Source organism: Haliotis asinina, chromosome 15 (genome assembly GCF_037392515.1).
Source record: "Haliotis asinina isolate JCU_RB_2024 chromosome 15, JCU_Hal_asi_v2, whole genome shotgun sequence".
Taxonomy (NCBI): domain Eukaryota; kingdom Metazoa; phylum Mollusca; class Gastropoda; order Lepetellida; family Haliotidae; genus Haliotis; species Haliotis asinina.
Window position 1 is genome coordinate 28,873,857 of NC_090294.1, and position 24,449 is coordinate 28,898,305.

The window sequence follows — 24,449 nt, forward strand, 5'->3', positions numbered from 1 at the left end:
TATAATCCACCCTCCATAAATTTCCCAAATTGTTAGGACAGCGGCTAGATATAGCCAAGAGGTTAATGTCTTTGCTTATCATAGGTTGATCAAAATAATGTTTGTCTCATATCATTAAAATGCAAAGAGACTTCTCTATTTTTGCCAGGAAACAGTGGAATGTATTTTTCCAAACTAAAAAAAAATTTGTTCCACAATAGTGGGGAACCATGGTAGATATGTTTCCCCTTAATATTCGAAAATGCATAGTTAGCAGATCATGCGTTTTTATGTTCCTGGGAATCCATTTTGCTGAATGTTAATGTTCCTGCTTACATGAAAGTACCGAAAGGACCACACACTCCTGAGTTCTATTTTTAGTGGGGCATTGATAATAGACGAAGCTTGACGTAACTGGAAACCGTTGTGTAAATACATCAAGGGAAGGTGCTTGAAGGAAGCTTCTAATTGACTTTTAGGGGGATGACTTAAATACCAACACTTACAGTGGTTTCTTTACCTCTCAGGATATATATTTACCCTTCTTTTGACTCATGGCTGACTTGCTTCGTTCTGTAAAGTACCTGTTGTGGTTAGCAGCATACATGCACAAAGCTTATCTAAATAGTTGCACTAGGCGACATGTTAGGTACACGGTTGTGACTGTTCAGCTAACAAGGGATGACAACCAACTTGTAGTTATGAATAGTGTAGCACTTTGGAAGGAGATTTGTGGGCATTGAAGGTATTACTGAAACTGAGTGCCCAGAATTAGGTGTGTTGGCCCAGTGGTCATTTTAGCTGATAGTTCCTGTGCAGAGTTGTTTCCCTTACCAAGATTTAGATCTGATGATTGTAGGTTGTTTAATTCTCATCTCATATCTTGATTCTTGGTTCATTGGTGTCATACCCATACTGGTGTGATAAATGTTCTCAACCTCGGACAGCTGAAACTTTCCTCCCATGCCAGGCTCACACTGCATGTAATAGTGTTCAAAGGTGTGTTCAACCCTTCTCCCTCATACTGATAAGTGTGTAAGGAATTAAGCACCAGTGGACTTCTGCATGACATGCAAGGACATCTGTGAAAGCAGAACGCGACAAACACAGGACATCTAATACTCTGGCATTATTCCAAGCACACAGAATCTCATTTGTGTTTGTTATATTATCTCTGCCTAAAATAGGAACACTATGTCCCCAAATGGCAACCAAGGTCTAGAGCTGAAAATCCTACTAAACTACTGATCATAAAGATGCTTGGGAGAAGTTGTAGTGCAGATAAGCTGTTTCTCTTGGTGTCATCACTAGAGTAGTTTATGAGGTGTACATCAGTTTCCACCAACATACCCAGTCTGTTTAGATATATCAACATTGGAACTGGTCTTGAGTTGTATTAGGAAGGAATGTTCAAAATGTCTGTCATCTCCTGTTTGGCATGATGCCTGCAAGTCAGTAAGTCGTGGGATGGCAGATTTCTAACGAATTATATATCTGCAAATGACACGCGTACAAGTTCACTGAGTCCACTACATGTAATGCCATCATCTTATAATACCCCATAGTTCCAACAGCATTTCATGTAATGGAGTGTTAAGTTGTGTGAATCTAGAAAGGGCAGTGGGTAGCCAAGAGGGTAATGTGTTTGCTTATCATGCCAGTCTAGTTCTAGTTCCACATGATACAGATAGTGAGACACATTGACTGTTTCTCTACATTTACTTGACTTAAGGTCTCCTTATTACTTTCCAAAGCTTTACTGCCTCAACACCAGCAGGTGTAACAATAATGCATTGTTATTTGTAGTGAGTTGTTTTGCTACAATGTCATATGCAGAATACATGCAACACAGACAGCAAGTATGGTCTGGTTTGCTGTAATCTGTTTTCAAACATAATCATCGTAACACATTTGTAATGCACTGGTCTGCATGATGTCCATGTAGCAAATTAATCAGTGATATTTAAAAAAGCTATCCAGAACAAATGTGTTTTTCAACTGGAATTTGAATGTGATCAAATCACATGAACAGAGAGTGACATGCCAGGTTCACCATAATTTCAGTAGTTTGATCATATCTTCATATACTTTTCAATGTGGGAAGAAAGCCTGACACACTTGTAAACATTGATTCCTTTTGTCTGACATAAATAGATCACTTTAGGGGCAAATCTATAATGTGAGCAGATTCTGGTCGCCATCCAGCAGTGTACAGTGTTAGACGGAGACTATGTGCTTTGTGACTATAGTGTTAAGATGTAAGGAACCCAAGAATCTTTAACCTTTAACATTAGGGTGGTGAGAAGAAACATTCAATGGTCATGGTTTCAGTGCTGCAGTGGATTTAGGTGTCTGGAGCCACCGTGAGGACCAGTTATGGCTAGTGAGTAAATATGAGCTTGAGCTCATACATTTCAGAAGTATTGCAATGCGTTTCCATTTCTCATCAAGGCAATTTTAGAACCATCAATAATGCTGAAATGTAATTTCATATCTGACATTCTCAACTCCATCATGTGTCTTTTCAAGTAGGAAGTAGTCTACAATGACATATGCTGGCATATATATGGATCATATGTCAGACTCACTGTCTGAGTTGTTGGTGTGTCATCCTCCTCAGTCACGAGGGGCATTGCTTGTAATATCAATCACCAGCATATGGTGGACAGATGTGTTTATTTACAGGCTGCTGAATGACAGCAAGAGTATTAATGTGTGTTGTGTTAATCAATAAACAAACACAAGTCCAAATATTAAACTGAAATACATATTTTTGTCATGAAACAAATTACTCTTTTGATCAGCCTCACTGTGAGAGCTGGTTACTTGACTTAAGTAGTGAGTCGTGACGTAATTCTGCCCTAAAGCAAACCATGAGATCCATCTGACTGATAACACGAGTGATGTAAGTGGATCGTAGACCAACTGAAAAAATAACAAACTTCACTGTGTCCTAGTCTCAATTGCTCTGAAGGACCTCATCAGGTTACTGGTTCTCTTGACCAGGATGTGAAGGTCATTATTTGCCCAACCTGCTGTTAACATAAATAAGTGTCTGGAGAGTTGTTGTTTAGAATGAAGCAATATGAATCCATCAATTGCAAAATGTGGTCTGTAAAAAATATATTTCCTTGTGAATGGACCAACTTCAGCAGACATTTAGCTGAACTTTTGAAGGTCATGTACTTATCTCAAACAGGCTGGCACGTACATGTCTTCCACTGCTGGCCATGTATGAATGAGACAGTGTATGATGACTCCTAAAGGAGAAGTTTTGATTTATTGATGTGTTATTTATAAGGTCTGTTTTGAAAATGAATTTGTTTAAAAACTTAAGATACAAAAAATGTCTTTGTCACATATCAAAATTTAGGGTAGAAGTCAGTTCTTCAAAGGGATGTTAATACTGATTGGATTGTAACTCACAGGCATCAAGATTGATTGGAGGGAGGGTGAGAAGTTACACAGATTTCAGTGTGTCCCCTGTGCAACCATGAAGGATGTGCTTATGCTAACTGCATCACAAATGCAGCTCTGTAGGTGTGTTGTGTTGACATTCATATTGGATAAGGTATCCTTGAAGAGTTCATGCACGGTGTCTCATTCAGAATGGTGAGGCCAGTTCGTTGAAAGTGACTGTCAGGAATAGTGAACAAGTGAGTGAGTGAGTTTAGTTTTACGTCACACTTACCAATATTGGACTTATCCGCGGCTTTCGATACCGTTGACCACCCTAAACTCCTGACTAGATTGAAGCATCATTATGGACTGTGTGACCTTGTCCTTCAGTGGGTTTCCTCTTACTTGACAGACCGGCATCAATCGGTCCTTGTGGGCAGAGAGCGCTCTCCTGCTGTGGCTGTCTCCTGTGGGGTGCCCCAAGGATCGGTTCTGGGTCCGGTTCTGTTTGTACTGTACACAGGGCATGTTGGAAACATTGTCAGTGATCACGGCATGTCTCATCATGTTTATGCTGATGACACACAGCTTCTGGAATCCTTTCACCCATCAGAGTTGAATGAGTCTCTTCAACGCATCGCTGACTGTACACTAGACATAAAGTCGTGGATGACTACAAATAAGCTCAAGCTGAACGACACGAAAACCGAAGCTCTCCTTGTAGGCACAAGACAACAACTAAGCAAGGTGGAAGCTGTCATCCTCAAAGTTGCAGATGCGGATATCTGCCCATCAGATGTTGTGAGGAATCTTGGCGTTCACATTGATTCTTCTTTGACGTTCAATGCCCATGTCAACCAAGTGAGCAAAGTATGCTTCTTCCATCTCCGGTCGATCAGCAACATTCGCCAGTACTTGACTTCTGCAGCAACTCAAGCCCTGGTTCGAGCTCTGGTAACATCCAGGCTCGACTATTGTAACAGTGTTCTTTCTGGCATTAACTCCAATCTGGCTGTTAAACTGCAGAGGATACAAAACACCTCTGCCCGCATTATCAGTAGAACTTCTAAATGTGCCCACATCACTCCTATCCTGAAAGAACTCCACTGGCTACCAGTCAAAGCAAGAATTGACTTCAAAATTCTCTGCCTGACATATAAATGTCTTCGTGGCTTGGCCCCTTCCTACCTGTCTAACCTGCTTCACCCATATGTACCAGCCCGCACCCTCCGTTCCAACTCTCAGAATATTCTTGTGATACCCACCTACAGACTGAAATCTTTCGGACACCGCAGCTTCTCCTACACAGCACCAGTCCTCTGGAATGCTCTTCCATGTGATATCAAAGACTCTAAAAGTTTTGACAGTTTCAAAGCAAAACTGAAAACCCACCTTTTCTCAGTATACTTCACATAATTTAACCCATCTTCATCTTTGTACATATTTCTATTTATTTCTGTAGCGCTTTGAGCATACCTAAGGGCGTGGAAAAGGCGCATTATAAATGTGCATTATTATTATTATTATTATTCCAGCTATATGGCAACGGTCTGACCAGACAATCCAGTGATCAACAACATGAGCATCGATCTGCGCAATGGGGAACCGATGACATGTGTCAACCAAGTCAGCTAGTCTGACCACCCAATCCCGTTAGTCGCCTCTTACAACAAGCATAGTCACGAATAGTGAACAAGTGTCACAATGACTTCTTTATAATGTTTTTGTGATTTCAGTCTAGCAATATGTATCATTGTTTGTACAAGAAATGAAGGGTGTTCCTGGTCCAGTTTCACACTACAGGGTGATTCCCCTCCAGAATGTCATCTGATGATTGTCTGCAGTTGCTGAATCTGTAGTTCCCATGTTTAATCCAGTGTTATGCCATGTGTTCCAGGCTGGAGGAGGCAGAAGAGAGATATGAGAACCGTGAGTCTCGTCCAGAAGACCTGGAGCTCATTCAGCAGCTGAGAGATGCCATTTCAGAGAGAGAGCAGCGCTTAAAGGAGATCATGGTATGACTGATGACCACATCACCATTTGACTATTTCACATTGAGAATGTGCTTACAGTTCGCCCTTCCATGATGTTGATGGAATATTGTTAAAAGTTGTGTTACACCACACATACGAACTCACTCCTTCTCTATCAGCCTCTGAGGCCAAGAAAGTTAGTATCACGTGAAGCAGTCATAAAATATAGTTGCTTCACAGATGCATGAAGTTATCAGAGTATGTTAAGTATGTTGAAGGAGATTCACTCTCGGGTAGCTTCAGTGTATCTAGTCTTTGACAGTGTCTTGACCTGTACAGTGTGCTGACGTCGCATGTATTTGCAGGATGAGAAGCGATTCTATCAGCTGGAGCTGGTCAACAGGGAGACAAATTTCAACAAGGTCTTCAACAGCAGTCCTAATGTCGGTGTCCTCAACCCTCTTAATGTCAAGGTCAGATGATCACACAAGTACACATACCTATGTCATATCAGACAGGTCTGTCCAGTGTTTCAATTACTGAAAGGAATGTTTCTCCATGAGTTGTCAAATTCCAGTTTAACTGACGTAGGACTTCATGTGTGTTTTGAGATTGCTCAGAATGACTCATTGCTGATTCTGAAATGTACCAGCATATCATTGGGAGAAAGGTTTGGCATGTCAACCCAGTGGACTAACATCCATGCAGTAAGCACATGGGGCACATGTCTATGTTTCAGACAGTTATTTTCTGTAGTTACCCACACTGACCTGTTGAGCCTCATTCACTGACAGAAGATTGATTTCAAAGTGGAAAAACAAAACAATACCTTGTATTAAAGGTAAAAAACTTAACACACTTGGTCTCATTTTCAGATTTGAATAATACATGTATGATTGGTTATGACATTAGACATGCATATGCACATTTGCTGTGTCAAGTATTCATGAACAACAGACTTCTGATTTTGTTGCAGAAGAGGAAGGGTGACAAGAACCCAGCGAAACATTCAAGTGCCCCCAGTCTGTCCGGCAACAACCAGCGTCTCGACCCCCTCCCAGGCTCTCCACTGCATGATGAGCGCCTCAACCCAGTCAAACCTTTACCACAACCAGCCTTTACCAAAAAATTTGTCCGATAAATCCCCTGATGTTCTCTGTCCACTTCCATAGCTACAAGTAGCAGATTCCAGAATTCATCATCACATGTCACCATACGACGAGTATATGATATATAAGTATGTATCATGAATGTAATATATATTTGTATGGAGAGCGTTAACTGTTTATATCGTACCAATCATTGTTAGTCTGATCATGTACAGTATGTAAGATAAACATTGTGTAAACTTACATGAATGATTATGAATAATAGGTACAATTTGTTATGAAGGTCAAGATATTAGTAATATGTTCATGTAATGACCCAAGTTTGTTTCAAGAGATAATTTGGACAATTCTCACAAGTGTCAGCAACTGCTATATCCATCTTGAAACTCATATGTCTTTTCCATACTGGCATGGATGGCACTCAAAGACATGCGACCAAAGTATTAAATCCAATATATTTATTTAAATTATTTATATCTTTAAGCCTATATTATACAAGGTTGTTTTTATGTACCAAGTACACATGAATTGATTTTACCACAAACTGGTTTTACCACTGCATCAAATTGTTTATAAATTTGAATTTGATGCTCCTTGTGAAGAAGGTTGCTGTGGATTTGCTTTAAACTTGCATGTATGGTTTGTGTTGAACTTTCCTATACAGAGTAGAGTTTGTGTTGAAGTTAGCCATATGGGGAGTGGTTTGGATTGTGTCTGTGGCAACCTGCATGGTTTGTGTACCAAGAATCTCTGTATGCTGTGATCATGGATTGTGAAGCCATTGTCAATGATGTCCAGAAGCTTCCACTGTAGTCCAAGCATTGGTCCTTAAAGATCCCTTTGTGTTTGTCCCTTCAAGGTCCACTGTTGGCCTTGCTCTTCTGATCATTAATGGTTATGTGTTGACCTTGTACTGGTCGCTCTTGGTGATGTGTTGACCTTGTGCTAGTCACTCATGGTCACATGTTGACCTTGTGCTGGTCACTCATGGTCACATGTTGACCTTGTACAGGTCACTCTTGGGCATGTGTTGGCCTTGTGCTGGTCACTCATGGTCACATGTTGACCATGTGCTGGTCACTCATGGTCACATGTTGACCTTGTGCTGGTCACTCATGGTCACATGTTGACCTTGTGCTGGTCACTCTTGGTCATGTGTTGACCTTATGTTGGAAGATGTTCTGAACATGGAATGGATAGAGTTTGTGTACAAAAAATTATAACAAGACAAAATATTTGTGAGTAAAAATGGATATTGATCCAGTTATACATGATTCTTTCCATTTCTCACAAATATGTGCTCTTGAAAATCCTTTTCATACGGAAAGAACCAATACAGCTGGTATCTTCATGGCAGTGTTAAGTCTCAAGGAGCCATAGTAACGTACCCTGGAAAGTTCTCATAAAACTTCATCTTTCATGTACATGTAACTATGAAACAACATGCTGTTCAGTGGTACAGCTCTGTGTCTTACAAGAGACCAAGATCGTTGAAGACTTGTACCTACTGTATAAAATTTTGTACGTCAGTAAAATGTTTATCTGAGACATGTAGTATAGTGAGACATTATAACCTTAAGCCAGACACTCTCTAATATATCAAGAAGCAAGTCAGTTGTGATGTGGTGGATAACTGGGATGGTAATAGGCACTTACATGTATAGGTCTAAACAAGACAGTAACTGGCCAACCCGACAGGTATTTTATGTATGGGGTAATGTTGAAATGTCATGTCAGTGTGTGGCATGTCATTTTGAAGTGCTGTGTGTCCATTGATTCATCATCCATCTGTGTGATAACCCATCAGTCTGTTTTGATGCACAAGTCTTATCATGGTAGTGACAGTGCAGCTACCAATGATGGCTCAGAACATCATCATGAAACTAGACCCAAGTGCTACAGTAACACTGCTGAAACGTAGTATTCTCACATGGTGAGCCCGTTTTATGTGGTTGAAACATATTTATTTCCACAAGTGGAACGAGATTGGTAAACAAACAAGAACCCCATTATTGCCTGTTTTACATGTACATGAGATGTATTTCACTTGGTTGGATACTGTTCATGTTTAAAATTTCAACCTGTAGTTCTTCAGGACTCAAGGGCAGACTCCACAGACGTAGTAATACTGTCTTCTTTACAGCAGCTTGCTGTGCAGAGTTGTATCCCTTTGTCATACAAGAATCATAGGTCAGGGGTTTGAATCAAGGACTCCCTGATCATGAATCTTATATTACCATCACCGTCCCGGAGCTTATGGGTTTTACCATGGTAAATATCTGCAAACTGTGCTCCCTTGTCAAACTTCAACATATCCCAGTATTGCCTAGATCAATGCTAACGCTGGATTGTCTAGTCCAGACTCATTTATTTACAGACTGCTGCCATATAACTGGAATATTGCTATAAGTGACAAAACCAACAACCAGCCCTTGTCAAACTGACACACCATGCTTTAACTCAAATACTGCCTAATACTGTATTAAACCCCTAACATGGCTGGGTAGGAAACAAAGTACATGTATGTTGTGAAATGTTTCGTTTGTGGAACTGCTCAGGTTACTCAGCCTTGTCACGGATTACAGGAATCAAGGCAAACTTATTTTTCATATGCAACATGTCCTAGTGTGATTCTTGCTTCACTTGCCTCCATGTCCAGCTTTGACCTCAAGCTACTAACTTTGCCAAAGGCAGTATCTGTTGTATCCATTTATTAATTTATTATATATTGAAGTAATTATTTTTTGCTATAATAAACCATAGCTGTGATATTTTACTTTATATTTGCAATTTCACAATTTTATATTGCAATGGAGTTTGTGATGGGTCTAGAAGGTACAGTTTTCACTTGTGTTGATACTAAAGATACAGATTGCCATCTCACAGTGGGGTATTTCTGAATATGTACATCTGGGAGGTATTGTACTGTGTCTGTGAAAATTCTCATTTTATCAGGTATATGTGTCCATCTGCTTCAAGTCTTTAACCTCATTGCAGGGAATTGTCAGTCCTTGTTGAACACTGACTATAATGAAACATTACACGATGTTTAAGTCTGTACATAGCCTTGTCCTCCTGTGGCTGTTTGTTACAGCCGTCCATTTATAATCCACATTTCTACAACCAGCATAGCCTTGGCCAAAATAAATATGAATGAAGTCTGATTATGTAGTTTGTAATAATTTTGTATTGGAAAGTAGAAGGTTGCCGGTTCATTCGCTGGCTGCATCATACCAAAAGATGTTAAAACATGGTACTTGTTTGTCCCTGTCTGGTGCCCAGCATTAATTAGTACAAGGACTGGTCCAGCAGGCGTCAGTATAACATTTCTGAATGGGGCATGGTATCTCAGTGAGCCAGCATTGAGAGAGAGAATGTTCTTAAGAACGACTTCACTCTTACAACTCGACTTATTTGCAGAGTTTCATCCCTTTGGTGGACCAGAACACTACAAAATTGAGTTTGCCTCGCGTGATCATTGATTTGTTACAAATTTAATGATAAACATCTCAAACCTGCTTAATTGCGGGATCTTCTCCCAAACTAAGGGTATATACACATGATGCAACTGAAACAGTTCACAAAAGAGCCTGAAGAACAGCTCCCTTCCTTCCTTACCATGGACAGGGATAATCTAGGACAGGTCACTCACTTGCTTTCTTTACCATTTGTACTAATTAACGTATGCCTCATCATCATGCTCCAACCACACAGTGACAGCTGTGATTATTTACAGAACAGTTTATTGTATCAGTCGGAATTTTACAATGAATGAATGAATTATAGTAAGAATTAAGAGCAAGAATGAAAGAGAAAGAAAAAGAATAAAAGAAAGGAGTATATATGTGAATGAATGAAAGAATAAATGATTCTCCTATACCCAACCGTTAAGCAACATAACACGTTTGACTGGGGGGCACGATGTCCGTTGCACGGCCGATATTTATTCCCACAACTGCATCATACATTCGGTACATACGTCTGATCACAATATCTTGCTGCTGTCCGCCACGTAAAACCAGAGGAAAACAACACATTTGGAGAAAATCCCCTGGAGCCGTGTTCCTTCAACGAATGCTAACAGCAACTACCGGAGGGTTGGTTTACAGTATACATGTGATCTAATAAACACTTTCTACACATCAATGTCTTAAGCACAGTACACAAGTAATTAACTACCATAGTGTACTAAACAAGTATATTTAAAAAGCTGCATCACTTAATCACATCACTGATAACCCACAACAAGTGTTTGTACTGAAAACAACATGCGTGGACATGCAATATAAATACACAACGTGCCTAGTTAACAGCTTCCAGTCCAAACAATATATACCGCCTGCACATACAGCAGTTTACATTAGTAATAAAACGGCTATACAGCCCAGACAATATACATCACTGAATGACTGCACACACAACAGTTTATATTAGTATTATAACGGCTGTACAGCCCAGACAATATACATCATCGAATGACTGCACACACAACAGTTTATATTAGTATTATAACGGCTGTACAGCCCAGACGATATGCATCATCGAATGACTGCACACACAACAGTTTATATTAGTATTATAACGGCTGTACAGCCCAGACGATATGCATCATCGAATGACTGCACACACAACAGTTTATATTAGTATTATAACGACTGTACAGCCCAGACGATATGCATCATCGAATGACTGCACACACAACAGTTTATATTAGTATTATAACGGCTGTACAGCCCAGACGATATACATCATCGAATGGCTGCACACACAACAGTTTATATTAGTATTATAACGGCTGTACAGCCCAGACGATATACATCATCGAATGACTGCACACACAACAGTTTATATTAGTATTATAACGGCTGTACAGCCCAGACGATATGCATCATCGAATGACTGCACACACAACAGTTTATATTAGTATTATAACGGCTGTACAGCCCAGACGATATGCATCATCGAATGACTGCACACACAACAGTTTATATTAGTATTATAACGGCTGTACAGCCCAGACGATATGCATCATCGAATGACTGCACACACAACAGTTTATATTAGTATTATAACGGCTGTACAGCCCAGACGATATGCATCATCGAATGACTGCACACACAACAGTTTATATTAGTATTATAACGGCTGTACAGCCCAGACGATATGCATCATCGAATGACTGCACATACAGCAGTATGCAATAGTACTATAATGGCTCTTCAGCCCAGACAATACACATCATCGAATGACTGCAAGCACAGCAGTTTTGCATTAGTATTATAACTGCTCTTCACCCCAAAGCAAGATACATCGTATGCCTGCAAATACTGCAGCTCACATTACTATCTCACTGACTCTGTAACCTAGCGACAGCATCATGCTAGTGAATACCACAGTTCTTAGTCCCACTCTCACAAATCTGAAACATACAAAACAATGTTAAATACTGAAACTACATTCTGGCTGCTGAAGTATGGCATCAAGTTTGGCGTCCGTGTCCATGATAATATGACGTGTTGGCCGTGCTTGCACTAAAGCGAGAATGAACAATTCAAATCTTAATTCCCTTAAACACCTCTGTCTAGCGCCACCTACTGGCGCAGACTACTCTACTCACAAAGCGCCACACCACTAGGAGATATTAATTTCCTTCTCATTCATCCTTCAAACGAAAGAAATTACATTTCTCCTATACCCAACCGTTACGCAACATAAAAACACATTTGACAGTGGGACACGAGGTGTGTTGCACGGTCGAGAACTACAAAGAAAGTCAAAGTCCAAGAGAAAGAGAAAGTTTCATTCTGTTATCAATACTATCTGTAACCAGAGACCATATAATCTATTATATGGTCTCTGTTGTAACTCACTTTTCCATCTTCCGTGTCTCTTAAACATACTGTCTGCTATCCCATTGTTTGCTGCAGCCGTAGCGCCACCACTACGTAGACTATGCAGACCGTAACTGTTCCTATTTTCAACGAATGGAGACAATGCATCCAAGAACGGTTCCCTTAACCTTGTGTAAGGTAGAGGATTGTTGCCTTTCTTAACACACATCCAGATGCACATTTGACTTTCTGAAAATATACTGATCAGAATCTGATGGAATGCATGCGTGTTTTGGTATCTTTCCAAGCAATCGACCGGACACAGTTCTGATTGATTTCTGCTTATAATAAGCCAAGATCCGTCTCTGTATACATCTGTTTTAGACTTTTCAATGAAAACAGCCATATGAGTTTTATATAAAAAAAAAATAAATCAGAACGAGAAATGTTAATCAACTCAGGCGATTTTAAAAATCCGGCATAAGCCAACAAACACGTATTCTCAAATCAGACAATGATGCATTTACAATTCTTGAATCATGCAACTTCTCAAGAATAGCAACAGTAACTTGCTCCTTCTTAGCCACTGGCTTTGCTAGTTTCCGTTTAGCTGCTTCCAACAGATCTTTTACAAGACTATTTTCAGTCGGACTCTCGACACCTACACTGCAATGTGCATGCCTTATACTATAGAAGGCTGAAAAGACAGGCGACACTGAATCACTAATCACTGATAAAAGATAAATGGCACAATGTAGGGGCCAAATAGGTAACACATCAGGCATATTATTCATTTTGCCCACCTCTGCCAAGCAGCAAAACCATTCATATACTTCCTCACAGTGGACTCGGCTCTCGACTCCGACAATAAATCTGGCAGACTCCTAGCCAACTGGCGTACGGAAACAGGAAGTTGATCAAGTTCTTTCTTATATGTACACAGGAACCCATCTGTAACAGTGAAAACCTCAATCAGAGAAAATCAACAAGAAGAGCAAGCATGTTAAAGTGCAAATAAGTTTCTTCAAACATTCCTCCTGGAATTCTACTTGCCGTATAAGACTCTCTGGAAGTAGGCACATATATACAACCTTTAACTTATGGGATAAACATTGAATTTGAACTTAATAAAGACCAGAAGCAAGCAGAATGCCACTCAGGGACACCAAGTGTTCCAACCGCACCACATTCTGCGAAATGCTTGATCGTGTGTGGAATCAGACATACAGGGGGCACAATCCAGTTCATTGTTCCTTTCCAGTTCACAGTGAATCAGTCGCCATCTGCACAGCTGGGATTGCTATAAATAGAGTTAAATACCTCTAGTTTGGTATTGTAATACGTTGCAAACCTATCAACTTCATGAGGACCCCACTTGACGTTTACATTGTCAAAGATGTTTTTGGCAATGCACCAGTCGAAAAAGTCAACCATCCGACTTAAGTAATCTGCGTTCTGGTTCTCGTAACGAGGGATCCACTGTAATTGTAGGTCAATCCCATTCTTAACGCATAAGTCAAATATTTCCAAAGCTAGGGACTGTAAGTGAACCTTCATGCTACCTTTCTCAATAATCGTAGCAACATTTTTGTCGTCTGTAAACCACTTAATGCTTTGGTGTGATGGACTAGTCACAAAACTTTGCAAAGCCATAAGCACTCCTTTCAGCTCCCGCTACGTCGAGCTACACAATGCCTCATCCCTTGACACTGTCCATGTGAAGGGACATTATCCAGATCCACACAGTAACCACCAAATCCAGTATCACTGGCATCTGAATAAACAAGTCTCTTCGCTACTGTTCTCTGAACTAGATATCTTGAACAATACATATTTATACAGACTGACCAAAACTTCAATTGTTTGATGATCGAATCTGACAACTCAGTAGAGCTCTGCCATGACGGGGCTGCAACGACGTCAATACTCAAAGATCTTGTCATAAGCTGGGAACCTGAACCCATCACAAGTTTCATAGATATTATCTGACCAACAACAGAAGCTATGTAATGTCCTTCAATACCTTATCCCCTTTTCTGTCTGGAACACTCACGGGCATGGATACTGTATCAATCCAACAACCTAATCACTCAACTGACTGAGACGGCAACCAAAGAGACATTTCAACCTTGGGAACAAAATCCGATCTAAGTAAGTCCTGTTTAACAGATGCACCTGATATTTGAGCTTCGACCTGAGTAAAACCTGAAAGAATACCATCATCTAAGAAAGTTACGATTCTGTACCCCTCATACCTCCATTTCTTAACCAACTGTCTTGTAACTTTGGTGAACACATATGGATCCGATCTTAACCCAAATGGGAGAACAAGGAATTTGCAGTAACGACTCCTGTTTGATCAAACCGTGAGAATCCGAGATAACCTGTATGAGGGTAGAAAATATCGATGTGGTGATAAGCGGAATGGATATCAAAGTTTATAAGCCAATCATTATTTCTGATGTAGTTCAAAGCTGTATGCCAATCCTCGTATTTCACGCTCTGTTTGTACACACATCAGTTAATTCTTTGAAGATCTAGGATCAGTCTCTTCTTCCCAGAAGACTGGACTGAAACAGACAATGGGCTGACAACAGTGGGTGGGTATCACACTCGCATATAAGGCTTTTCTTCTTTAGCTCATCAACCGCTTGAGTTTAAAAGCTGATTGATTGTTTTTCACAAACATTGGAGGTGGCTGAAAGCAGAATGGGATTTTATAACCATTAACAATCAAATCTACAACAAATTGTGAAGAACCAACGTCTATCCAAAACTGCAAACTGTTTTTGAGGAGCCCTTTAACGATAATTTCAGATGTACCCTGTTCATACTCATGATAATCTTATGTAAGAATCTTGGAGAAACACAAATCATCAACATCATCATGATTACACTCAACTGACAAGCCTTGAGAACTATTGATTCCCTTGTGTTGATTCTCCAGCTGCAAACGTCGACAATCTCTGGGTTGACATATTTTGTGGACAGTCTCTCCTGAAGTGACTGAAGTCAGTGCATGTGAAACACGCTCTTGTCTTCTGACCTTTGGCTCGAAAAAGCTGATCGGTGATTGGTTGAATATGCTGAACAGAAGCAGGTAAAACAGCAGCTGGCACGGGATGGGTATAAGCTGTCCATCGCCTAGCTGGTCTACTTCCATAGACAAGGACGCTTCTTGACATGCGTTTGACATGCACGCTTCTTACGCACCGCCTTACTGTCGGCCCTCGCAATTTTCCGATCACCATCGGAATCATCCGCCAATGCGTTGGAAACATAGTTACGAACTGTCTTCCAACCTCCCTCAGACGAGTCTGCTAATTTTATCAGTTTATTGCGTTTTTGAAGCTTTGTGATTTCCGACTTGACCAACGTTTCCTAGTCCTCGAATCGTTGATTTTGAATAGCTACCAGAATTTGATTAAGTGAATCTAATATCTCTTCATTGAAATTGTGTTGGATTTTTTTGCCCTCTCGACTCTTTGTTAGTCTGCTGAAATTCTACTCTCAAATCTCCAATGCGGTCATTAAGCGACAGTTCGAACTGTACTTTGGGGTGGGGGCTGTTATGAAACTATCAGTATTAGGTGTAAACACATTTTACCTGATAGTGTATTTCCCTAATAAGAATTAAAGGTATATGTGAAAGATGTTCTTGAAATATGTTCTAGAAACACTCAAACAACGCCGTGTAGTGTTTTAATGGCGGATCAGAACAGATCACCGATGTGTCATATTTTTCACACACCTCAAATACACCCTAACAGTTTTTTAGTCATAAAACTATCACTATTACATGCGAATACCTTTCAACTAAATGTATGTTTCCCTTCTAAAAATCAAACGAATGTGTGAAAGAAGTTTTCATCGACACAATTTAGTCTATCTTCGCGGTGAATCGAGAATGGAAGTCAGCGAGCTAATACATACCGACTTGAAACTTTACTACAAATCTACTGTCCTGATACTGACACTAACAACAAAAGACTTAAACTGAAGTGACAAAATAGCAAACTTATCTTCTACCTGTAGGTTTTTAGTTGTCACAACACTCAACGAATCTTATCAGCTGCTGAAAATAAACGGGACTCAATTTTAAATACATGTACTAAACTGTCGCCATATTGGCTTCACTGGTCTCGTGACGAGCTGAGGCATACGTTCAAGGGCTTTCCGGGGAGTTTCCTCTCCCTCTGTATATAGTCTCCCTGCCGTGGATGCCATTGCTGTTAGACGTCATGCTGGCAAAGTCGAAGTGAAATTTAGTCAAATATCCCTTGGTCCACAGATACTATACTACTTTCCCATCAACTTTTGTCAGACACACACACATCTTTATATATGTGATAGATATAATCAGATGCAAGAGACTTGAGGAGTTAATAGGTTTAATAATTATTACCTTATAGTGTATTAGAAACTTAGCATGATGTGAAATGATGTGGTAATCTCCGGTTAATACTATTAATGAAGAATACAACTTTATGGGTAACAACTTCTTGTTTATTGCAATGTTTCACATTTCGGCATAGATTATTTCAGTGTTACTAATCTAAAAGGCACTGAGACATAATAAAGCTTATGAGAAAACACAGTGACACCTTCAATGACATACCTATGTTGGTTTCAGTATTTCCTGTCTTTGATCCAAGATCCAATACATTCAGCTGTGTTACAAAGGTTCAAAGTTACTAATAATTTCAAACCAGTTATAGCAGCAAATCTTTTAAATCTTTGAATACGAAAACATCCATAAAACCGTAAGGATTGCAATTGTCGTTCAGTTGTTACCATGCCTGTTCGCTGATAACACACATCTGAAATTAACGAGTCTGTTCCATTTACAGTTTCATCAAAGCAATTGCCTGCAGTATACTTTCTCCCTATGTGTGAGACAGGGTCCCTTAACTGTGATGTTAAAGACCCTCTCACACCAAGGTGATATAAGGCAGTATAATAGTCACACGATTGTTATCGTGCCCGTGTGAATTAACCCTTTCCAGGATATGTATGTTACCTCATTACTGGGGTCAGGTTTAGCCGATTAGGATTAACCCTGTAACGTTTAACTTCTTTCACAGTTCAGTACTTCTATTGTCAGCCATAAGATGTTAACGAGGGGAAATCCATTTCCGAATGTTGGAGATTAAAGGCATTTCCCAGGCGTGTTAAATCTAATTTCCTGTTTCAAACGACAGTCAAGACCCTACGTCAATATTGACCATAGGGTTGATCCGAACAGAGGTTAATTCGAAGGCAACTGCAATGAAAGAATGTGATCTACTACAACTGAAAACAATTTGGAAAAACACGCGAACGTGCAAGGAAGTGTTCTTTCTTCTTGTGATTTAATAATAGCATATAACTTTCGCTATTCAGAACATGCATTCATTTCGTTTTGATTGCAAAGCGTTATATGAGAATCATGTCAATATCTGCTTATTTTCCATCCATTGTTTGTTACATGTTAGTTGTAATACAGGCGGAATAGTTAAAAGCTTGGGATGAAAAGAGGCGACAAAGAAATCTGTGCATGTTGATGTTCTGTTCCGAGAAGATCCTTTGGACCAAAGCTGCTGGTTATGAAATATTGTCGAATGGGTGTTCGCGAAAAGGTGAACATATCCTGCCTGTCTATCTGTCATAAACAAACTCCCAGACTACCCAACTGTTCTGGGTACATGTCACACACCGGACATGGTGTGCATACGGATGTGCAACACTTTCTCGGCAGTTTAACACACATGTGTACAAACTTCAAAACCAAAAAATAGCAACTGTAGGTAGGTAGGTAGGTAGGTAGGTAGGTAGGTAGGTAGGTAGGTAGGTAGGTAGGTAGGTAGGTAGGTAGGTAGGTAGGTAGGTAGGTAGGTAGGTAGGTAGGTAGGTAGGTAGGTAGGTAGGTAGGTAGGTAGGTAGGTAGGTAGGTAGGTAGGTAGGTAGGTAGGTAGGTAGGTAGGTAGGTAGGTAGGTAGGTAGGTAGGTAGGTTCGTTTTTGAGAAATATGTTATATATACTTAAAAGAACGGTTGTGACTGTTGTGTTCGGGCACGATATAGTTCGTGAAATAACCTGGCGTTTGGCTTTTAATTTTTATCGTATCTCAAATACGTATCTCAATGTCAAAGAAGGGTTATAACGCTTTTCCTTTTCTCAACTGACCTTTGATACCGTTATTGTTTACAAACAATGACATTTAAGATTTCCAAACAAAGACATGGCAACATCGGTATTGATGGCAACCAGAAATAGCTTAAAACCATGTGAGATTCCTACCAGACAGATTTGACGGGACCCTCCAACATAGCATTACGTCCTATAAATATTGTGGTGAAATTAGATTTCGGCTGGATTGCTACAAATTTCTGGGAAAAACCCCCAAACCAGTAATCGATGTTCACGTTGCTCTAAACAATGTAGATTTCGCCTTACCAAACCGAGTAAATCACCAAGGTACTGACAGAGAGAGGGGTAAACCTGCTCGTTATTCGGCATTTACAACCTCACGGTCACTCAAGGTGTTCAGTTAATGAAGACAACACAGATCTGTAGGTGCCATGAACATTTATTCACGCTATCACAAGTGGATCATACAGTAGCATTTACACACATTCTGCTCACGTTTGAGCAGATTCTCATAGCAAAACAAAATATACGCTATCACAAGAGGATCATACATTAGCATGTGCACACGTTCGACCTCGCATTCTACAGTTTCATAGCAAAACAAAGTATATACAAATAGCACTTTGGATGCACAATTGTCCTGTCGGGCACTGTATGAGGATTTCATTGGACAGCCACTAGCAATGGCTGTCGAGTTTCGCTCCCTAGTACATGGGAAACATCATCGGAGACCTCATCTGTCTCATGTGGTCTAGTGTCGACATGGCAGGGTAGCTCCCCTGGTTTGAGAACATGGACCCGAGGGGGTGGGGCGATAGTGTAGGTGGTAGGAGTCCTGTGGGTCGTGGAAGCTCGGGCATCATCGGAGGGCGGAGGTTGATACCAGGGTGGGGTAGCCCTGTGGGTGAGAAACTGGGGGTGGTGTCATGGCTCTGGGGGTAGGGTGGGAACCGGAGTCCCTGGAGCTGGGTGACGTCGACTCCGCCCGTGGGGAAGGGGAATCGGGCCTGTTCTTCCCGGTGGTTTAGCTGACGTTTCTCCTTCATACGACGGTTCTGGAACCAAGTCTTCACCTGCTGGTCTGTCAGTTTGAGCTGGTCAGCGAGGTCTGCCCTCTCGCTGGCTGCCAGGTACTTCTGATCTCGGAACTTCTTCTCCAGGGCAGTAACCTGGTCATTCGTGAAGGCAGTGCGGGCTTTCTTCTTCCTCGAAGGTTCACCATCCGAGTCATCATCTGGAGAAGAGGGTGGGGCATGAAATATACATCGAAAGGGTGGAATAACAAAGATACACCATGGAAAGTGTTAATTTACACGACCTAAAGTACATAAAGGTTCTTTTTGGTTCAAACCATATCAGTTGAAGTCGAGAGCATGGAGTATAATTAATCTGATGAATTGAAATTTCAACTGCCAAAAATTGAATAAAAAAGATTATAACTTAGTGTACATTGTTCTGTTATGAACAAAGATATCAATAAAGTTCAAGATAGCTTTTTTGAGTTCGACGATCACGAGTCGAAATTTTCGTAAAGTTCCAAGAATCAAAATATTCTACATACCGGAAACAGAGGGGGTGAAGCTCCTCTCGCTGAGGGTGGAGAAGGGTGACCTGTCCCCTCCCTTGGGAGTGCTCGTCATGAAATCAGGGCTCCCTGTACTGTCCGAGCGGGGGCGTTTCCTGGTAGCAGGGGTGACGTCCGTAGTGACCTTCACATCTTGTGGGGACGTGGCACGTTCATATGGTAGTCCAGGAGACAGTTTACATTCCACGGGTGGAAGGGGTAGAGGGAGGGTGATGGGAAACCGACCTCCTAAGTCCGCAGGCCTGGGAGCCTGTTCCTCGTCACGACTGCTCTTTGCGAGGTTCTCGATGGAGAATGAATGCCTTTTCACGGGGATGTTTCCTTCAAGAATCATGATGCCACAAGTCCGAATCACAGAATGATGTAATAAATCCAAGCGTGTGTTATATACAGGTAGGTGTGTACACTGAGAAGGTCAAAGCTGAAGTGCCTCTGTCAACTCTTCCTAGAACTTATATACTCAAATCCTCCAACCAGAGCGTTAATGCGGGTGGAGTTCACACCCGGGGAGTCGTGTTCTTTAAGACAATGGACAAGTAATTAGTCTTTATGGAGGCATTGTTGAGATCATTGTTAAGGAGGGACTTAGCCTAACTAGACACACAATAGCCAGGAGTAAGTGTGATCCAAGCCTCCCGTATCCAATTTGCGGATTTGGGGGATGTTTTGACAGTTCTACAGCTGCGACATTCAATTCAATGGGTTGATTAATTCTTGATAATTCTTTCATTAAGCGATCCTTTCACCCCGTGTTTAGTGTTTGTGTAAAGGCGTAAGTTGATGAATGAAAGAATCACTTAACGGCCAACAGCACGCAATATTTACATCCCCTCTTACCACTGCCCTGCGACCGACCAGTAGCTCCACGCACCAGCAACTCTTCCCCGCGGTTTTTGGCATGAGGTTGAAATTAAAAACGTTTGTTTTCCGGAGCTTGTTCTTTAGTCAATCATAATGACTTCTTGGTTCAAGAAGGGATGATCTGCTTCAAGCACGTGTCAAGCTCATGTCACAAGATTGGATTCTTCCTTCAAGCCGCTCATATCCATCCATTCAATAGTTAACGATATTACATGGGCCGTGAGGTAATGCAACGCAATCCAACAAAACGCTTTCACAGGCCACATTGATTCTAGAGTACATATTTACCTATGAGATCCTGTGGAATCACAAAATCGGCTTTGATTAAACCTATTTCAGAGCAGCATAAGCTGCAGGTTCCGTCAATGTTTACAATTCTGCATAATACGCACAATATCCCTCATTTGTACAACGTCCTCAACACATGTTGCGCATTATCCTTTAATATGTCGTACAGTGTTACTTACATGTATATTGAATTTAGTTAAGGTGCTGGCATATTCAAGTAGCCTCTTCAAACATGCTCAAGTGTAGAAACTATTATACTGATTAAATGTTTGGTGTGTATTACAGCCACAGGTATTTTGAATATACATGTACAAGAGTATCACATATATCTGACATAGGTAGATATGTGTACTTTGTATATATCGAATTGACTGACAAAGCACATCTAAAACCGACACAAATCTGTTTTAATTTGTGTTTTTAATTAAAGTTCCAGCTTTTAATTAGGACGTTTACACATTGGCAAAGTAATATTACACAGATGGTAAGTGAGCGTTTCACATCCAGGGTTTTTTTTAATTAATATTCCAGTTAGAGTTTAATGTCGAATTTCAAGATGAAACCGTGAAATGTTATGGATAACAGCTCCAGATTGAATGCAGTAAGCCATATGTTCAGTAATTACATCGAAAGAAAAAATGAAACCCTGATTAAAAACCCTGTTCAAAGACATGAGCGGTAAAGATAGCTGAGTTGGCAAAGTATTTGCAGTTGACACTCAAGACGTGCAAGACATCGGTGCAAGATCCGTCCTAGCAGTCGTCTTCAGAAACCTAACTATGTCGTAAAAGGTCGCTATCAGGGTCGGGTGGTCAGGCTCGCTGACTTGGTTGACACATGTCATCGTATCTCAGTTTCGTAGATCGATGCTCATGCTGTTGGTCACTGGATTGTCTGGTCCAAACTCGACTATTTACAGATGGCCGCCATATGGATGGAATATTGAGAGTGCGGAGTAAAAAACAGCTCACGCTGATTTGAGCTACTGGTTCCCACGTATCTTTATACCGTCCCACGGTATTCCGCTTAAGTTTTCATCTTATTTATCAGGAAAATCACAATCTCATCTTTCACACAACCACATATTCCCATTTCTAATACATAGCACGTGCAACCTGTCGTAGACTACCATATAGCGTCCGGTGTGCTCTTGACCGTGGAATACATGGGAAATGACCAATACAGGAAAACCGTTTAATGACCATTTGTAAATGTCCTATATTTGGATGTTACACTTGTCCTTTCTCATCACCCACATCCGACACGAGACGCTTGTTTACAATGTAACTGTTGATTGTTTTGACCACTGTGGGCCTATATGAGTGCAGGCGTCTTGAAAACCCTACTACTAGCTTCCGATGACATGGTGGAAGCCTCTCTGATGTTGGGAGTACAAGGCGGCGGTGTTGCTAATTAATTGTTTCTTCAAGGAGCTGATTATTGTGTTGTTTGGAGCAAAATGATGTCAAACTTGCTAAAACACAATCGCAATCATTTCAGAAAAAAGTGTTGGGTTAATGACATGACTTTTTTAGGAATGGCCTGTTTCTTTTCTGAATTTACAGTTATAAAGATTAAGCGATGGGAACGGTTTCTTTTCAAAATAACATAATCCACTGCTCCAGTTCCAGTTTTAGGCTAACAACTAATCTCGGTAATGAACAAATGGCTGATTTTTTTTAACCGAACTGAAATGCAATAAAAAGGAGCTCAGATACTTTCTCCATTGTGAGAAACTGAGGTAAGCTAGACCTGACATACATTAAAGACTTGCATGGGCTATATGAGGTATATTTGTTTCAGCGACTGTAGATTATTCAAATTTCAGAACCGTATTTTGATGTACTTGGTTTTATAATACAAGCATTTGCAAGAAAAAATCACTAAAGCATTGCTTATGTCAGATTATACTTAGATAGATAGCAATGCCAAATCGCAATATTCAGTTTCAACAAAAGTAATTAATGAACGAAAAAATAACATTGGTTTTCTAGTAGGATCAAATATCTACATCGACACCTAGTGAGAACGAGAATATTACTGAAATCCTTGACGCTAATTTCCTACACACTTTCGATCAGATCTCAACACGATATCAACTACTTAAATCTGACACTGACAATTCTAAATCGTATCACATAGCGATCTCACATCTTAATTCCCATCGATGGAATTTCGATAATCCGTGTACGTTGCAATTAGTGAGATTCATAATTAGTGAAGCAACATGTTAGGACTTGACAGGGACCCTACTCCGCTGACAAATGACGAGCTGTTCCATTTCATTGACATGTGAGTAGTGTCGATTTCAGTGTTGTCACTGTCAATCACTGAACACACACGTTACGTGCAAGTGTCATGTCTTCAAAAGTGTTGTGTTAGTGATAGGATGCATTTTAAACTGCTGGGAACGGAAATGAACCAAGTCAATATCAGTGTACCTTGTTGGTAATATACCATCAAAAAAGGTAGGGGATACTCAATTTTGCGAGCATACCACTGGCCAGTGCCAAAGCATATGAGAAATAGTAATATATATCCATACAGATGAAAAATCATTTCCAAATGAATGGAATAAATTGTCACGGTTTCCCTAAATTTTTCTTCATTCATCTGTTTCCTCATTGTTAAAATGCAAATAATGAAGCTAACCTTCTAAATCCAATTTCAAATACTTTTTAAATGGTATATTTACTCCCATGTTACATTTCTATTTGGGGTTTAGAAATTGAGAGAAGCATCACAATGAAATAGGGTGATTTCGAAATAAGGCAAAGCATGCTTGTGAATATATTGCAGTGATATACAGAATGTGATTTAATCTCATTTCCTGTTTGTCATTTTGTTTGTTCTGTGGTATTTAATTGTCCCCTTAGAAACATACATTAGTTTCAAACATGGACAACGAATTGCGTTGAAAAGTGACATTTAAATGTAGACAAAACAGGAACATGCCTACAGCTAATAAAGAAAAGTAATAACAATTATACTCGGAATACATATGATAATTATATCGACGTTGAAAATAACCGTACGCAGTTGACGAAAGATGTGCTATGTTACTAAATGGTTTAATAAAGTAAAGTGTAAGTGAAAGATACATCTCTCAATCAATTTGTAAGAACATTTATAATAGAAAGTTAACTCAGTCAAATAAATCAGAATTTGACAGCGACCACTGGCGGTGTCTAACCCATCCCTTTGAATCCATCCACTTTACACCAAGAGTGTAATTTTACTTTCTTCAAACTGTACCCTGGGCCATAATGCAGAAATAAAATTACCGTGCCTTTGA

The 24,449-nt window shown here is 40.2% G+C and overlaps 2 protein-coding genes across 3 annotated transcripts in view; one reads left to right on the plus strand and one right to left on the minus strand.

Moving 5' to 3' along the window:
• LOC137266281 (protein FAM184A-like) overlaps nucleotides 1-9,622 on the plus strand; it is a 98,653-nt gene extending 89,031 nt beyond the window's left edge. Inside the window, exons 15-17 of one of the 2 annotated variants that reach the window (XM_067801771.1) lie at nucleotides 5,276-5,393; nucleotides 5,717-5,824; nucleotides 6,328-9,622. In XM_067801771.1, coding sequence (XP_067657872.1) covers nucleotides 5,276-5,393; nucleotides 5,717-5,824; nucleotides 6,328-6,492 — 391 coding nt within the window. In that variant the 3' untranslated portion in view covers nucleotides 6,493-9,622. The remainder of the gene's footprint in view (nucleotides 1-5,275; nucleotides 5,394-5,716; nucleotides 5,825-6,327) is intronic. The other variant, XM_067801770.1, reaches the window with a different exon arrangement.
• A 9,502-nt stretch (nucleotides 9,623-19,124) lies between these two features.
• Nucleotides 19,125-20,339, minus strand: LOC137266346 (homeobox protein vab-15-like). Its single transcript, XM_067801832.1, has 2 exons — nucleotides 19,982-20,339; nucleotides 19,125-19,654 (listed from the first exon to the last, which is right to left on the minus strand). Exons 1-2 carry the CDS (start codon nucleotides 20,337-20,339, stop codon nucleotides 19,125-19,127), a joined length of 888 nt encoding a protein of 295 aa, XP_067657933.1.
• Nucleotides 20,340-24,449: the final 4,110 nt, after the last annotated feature.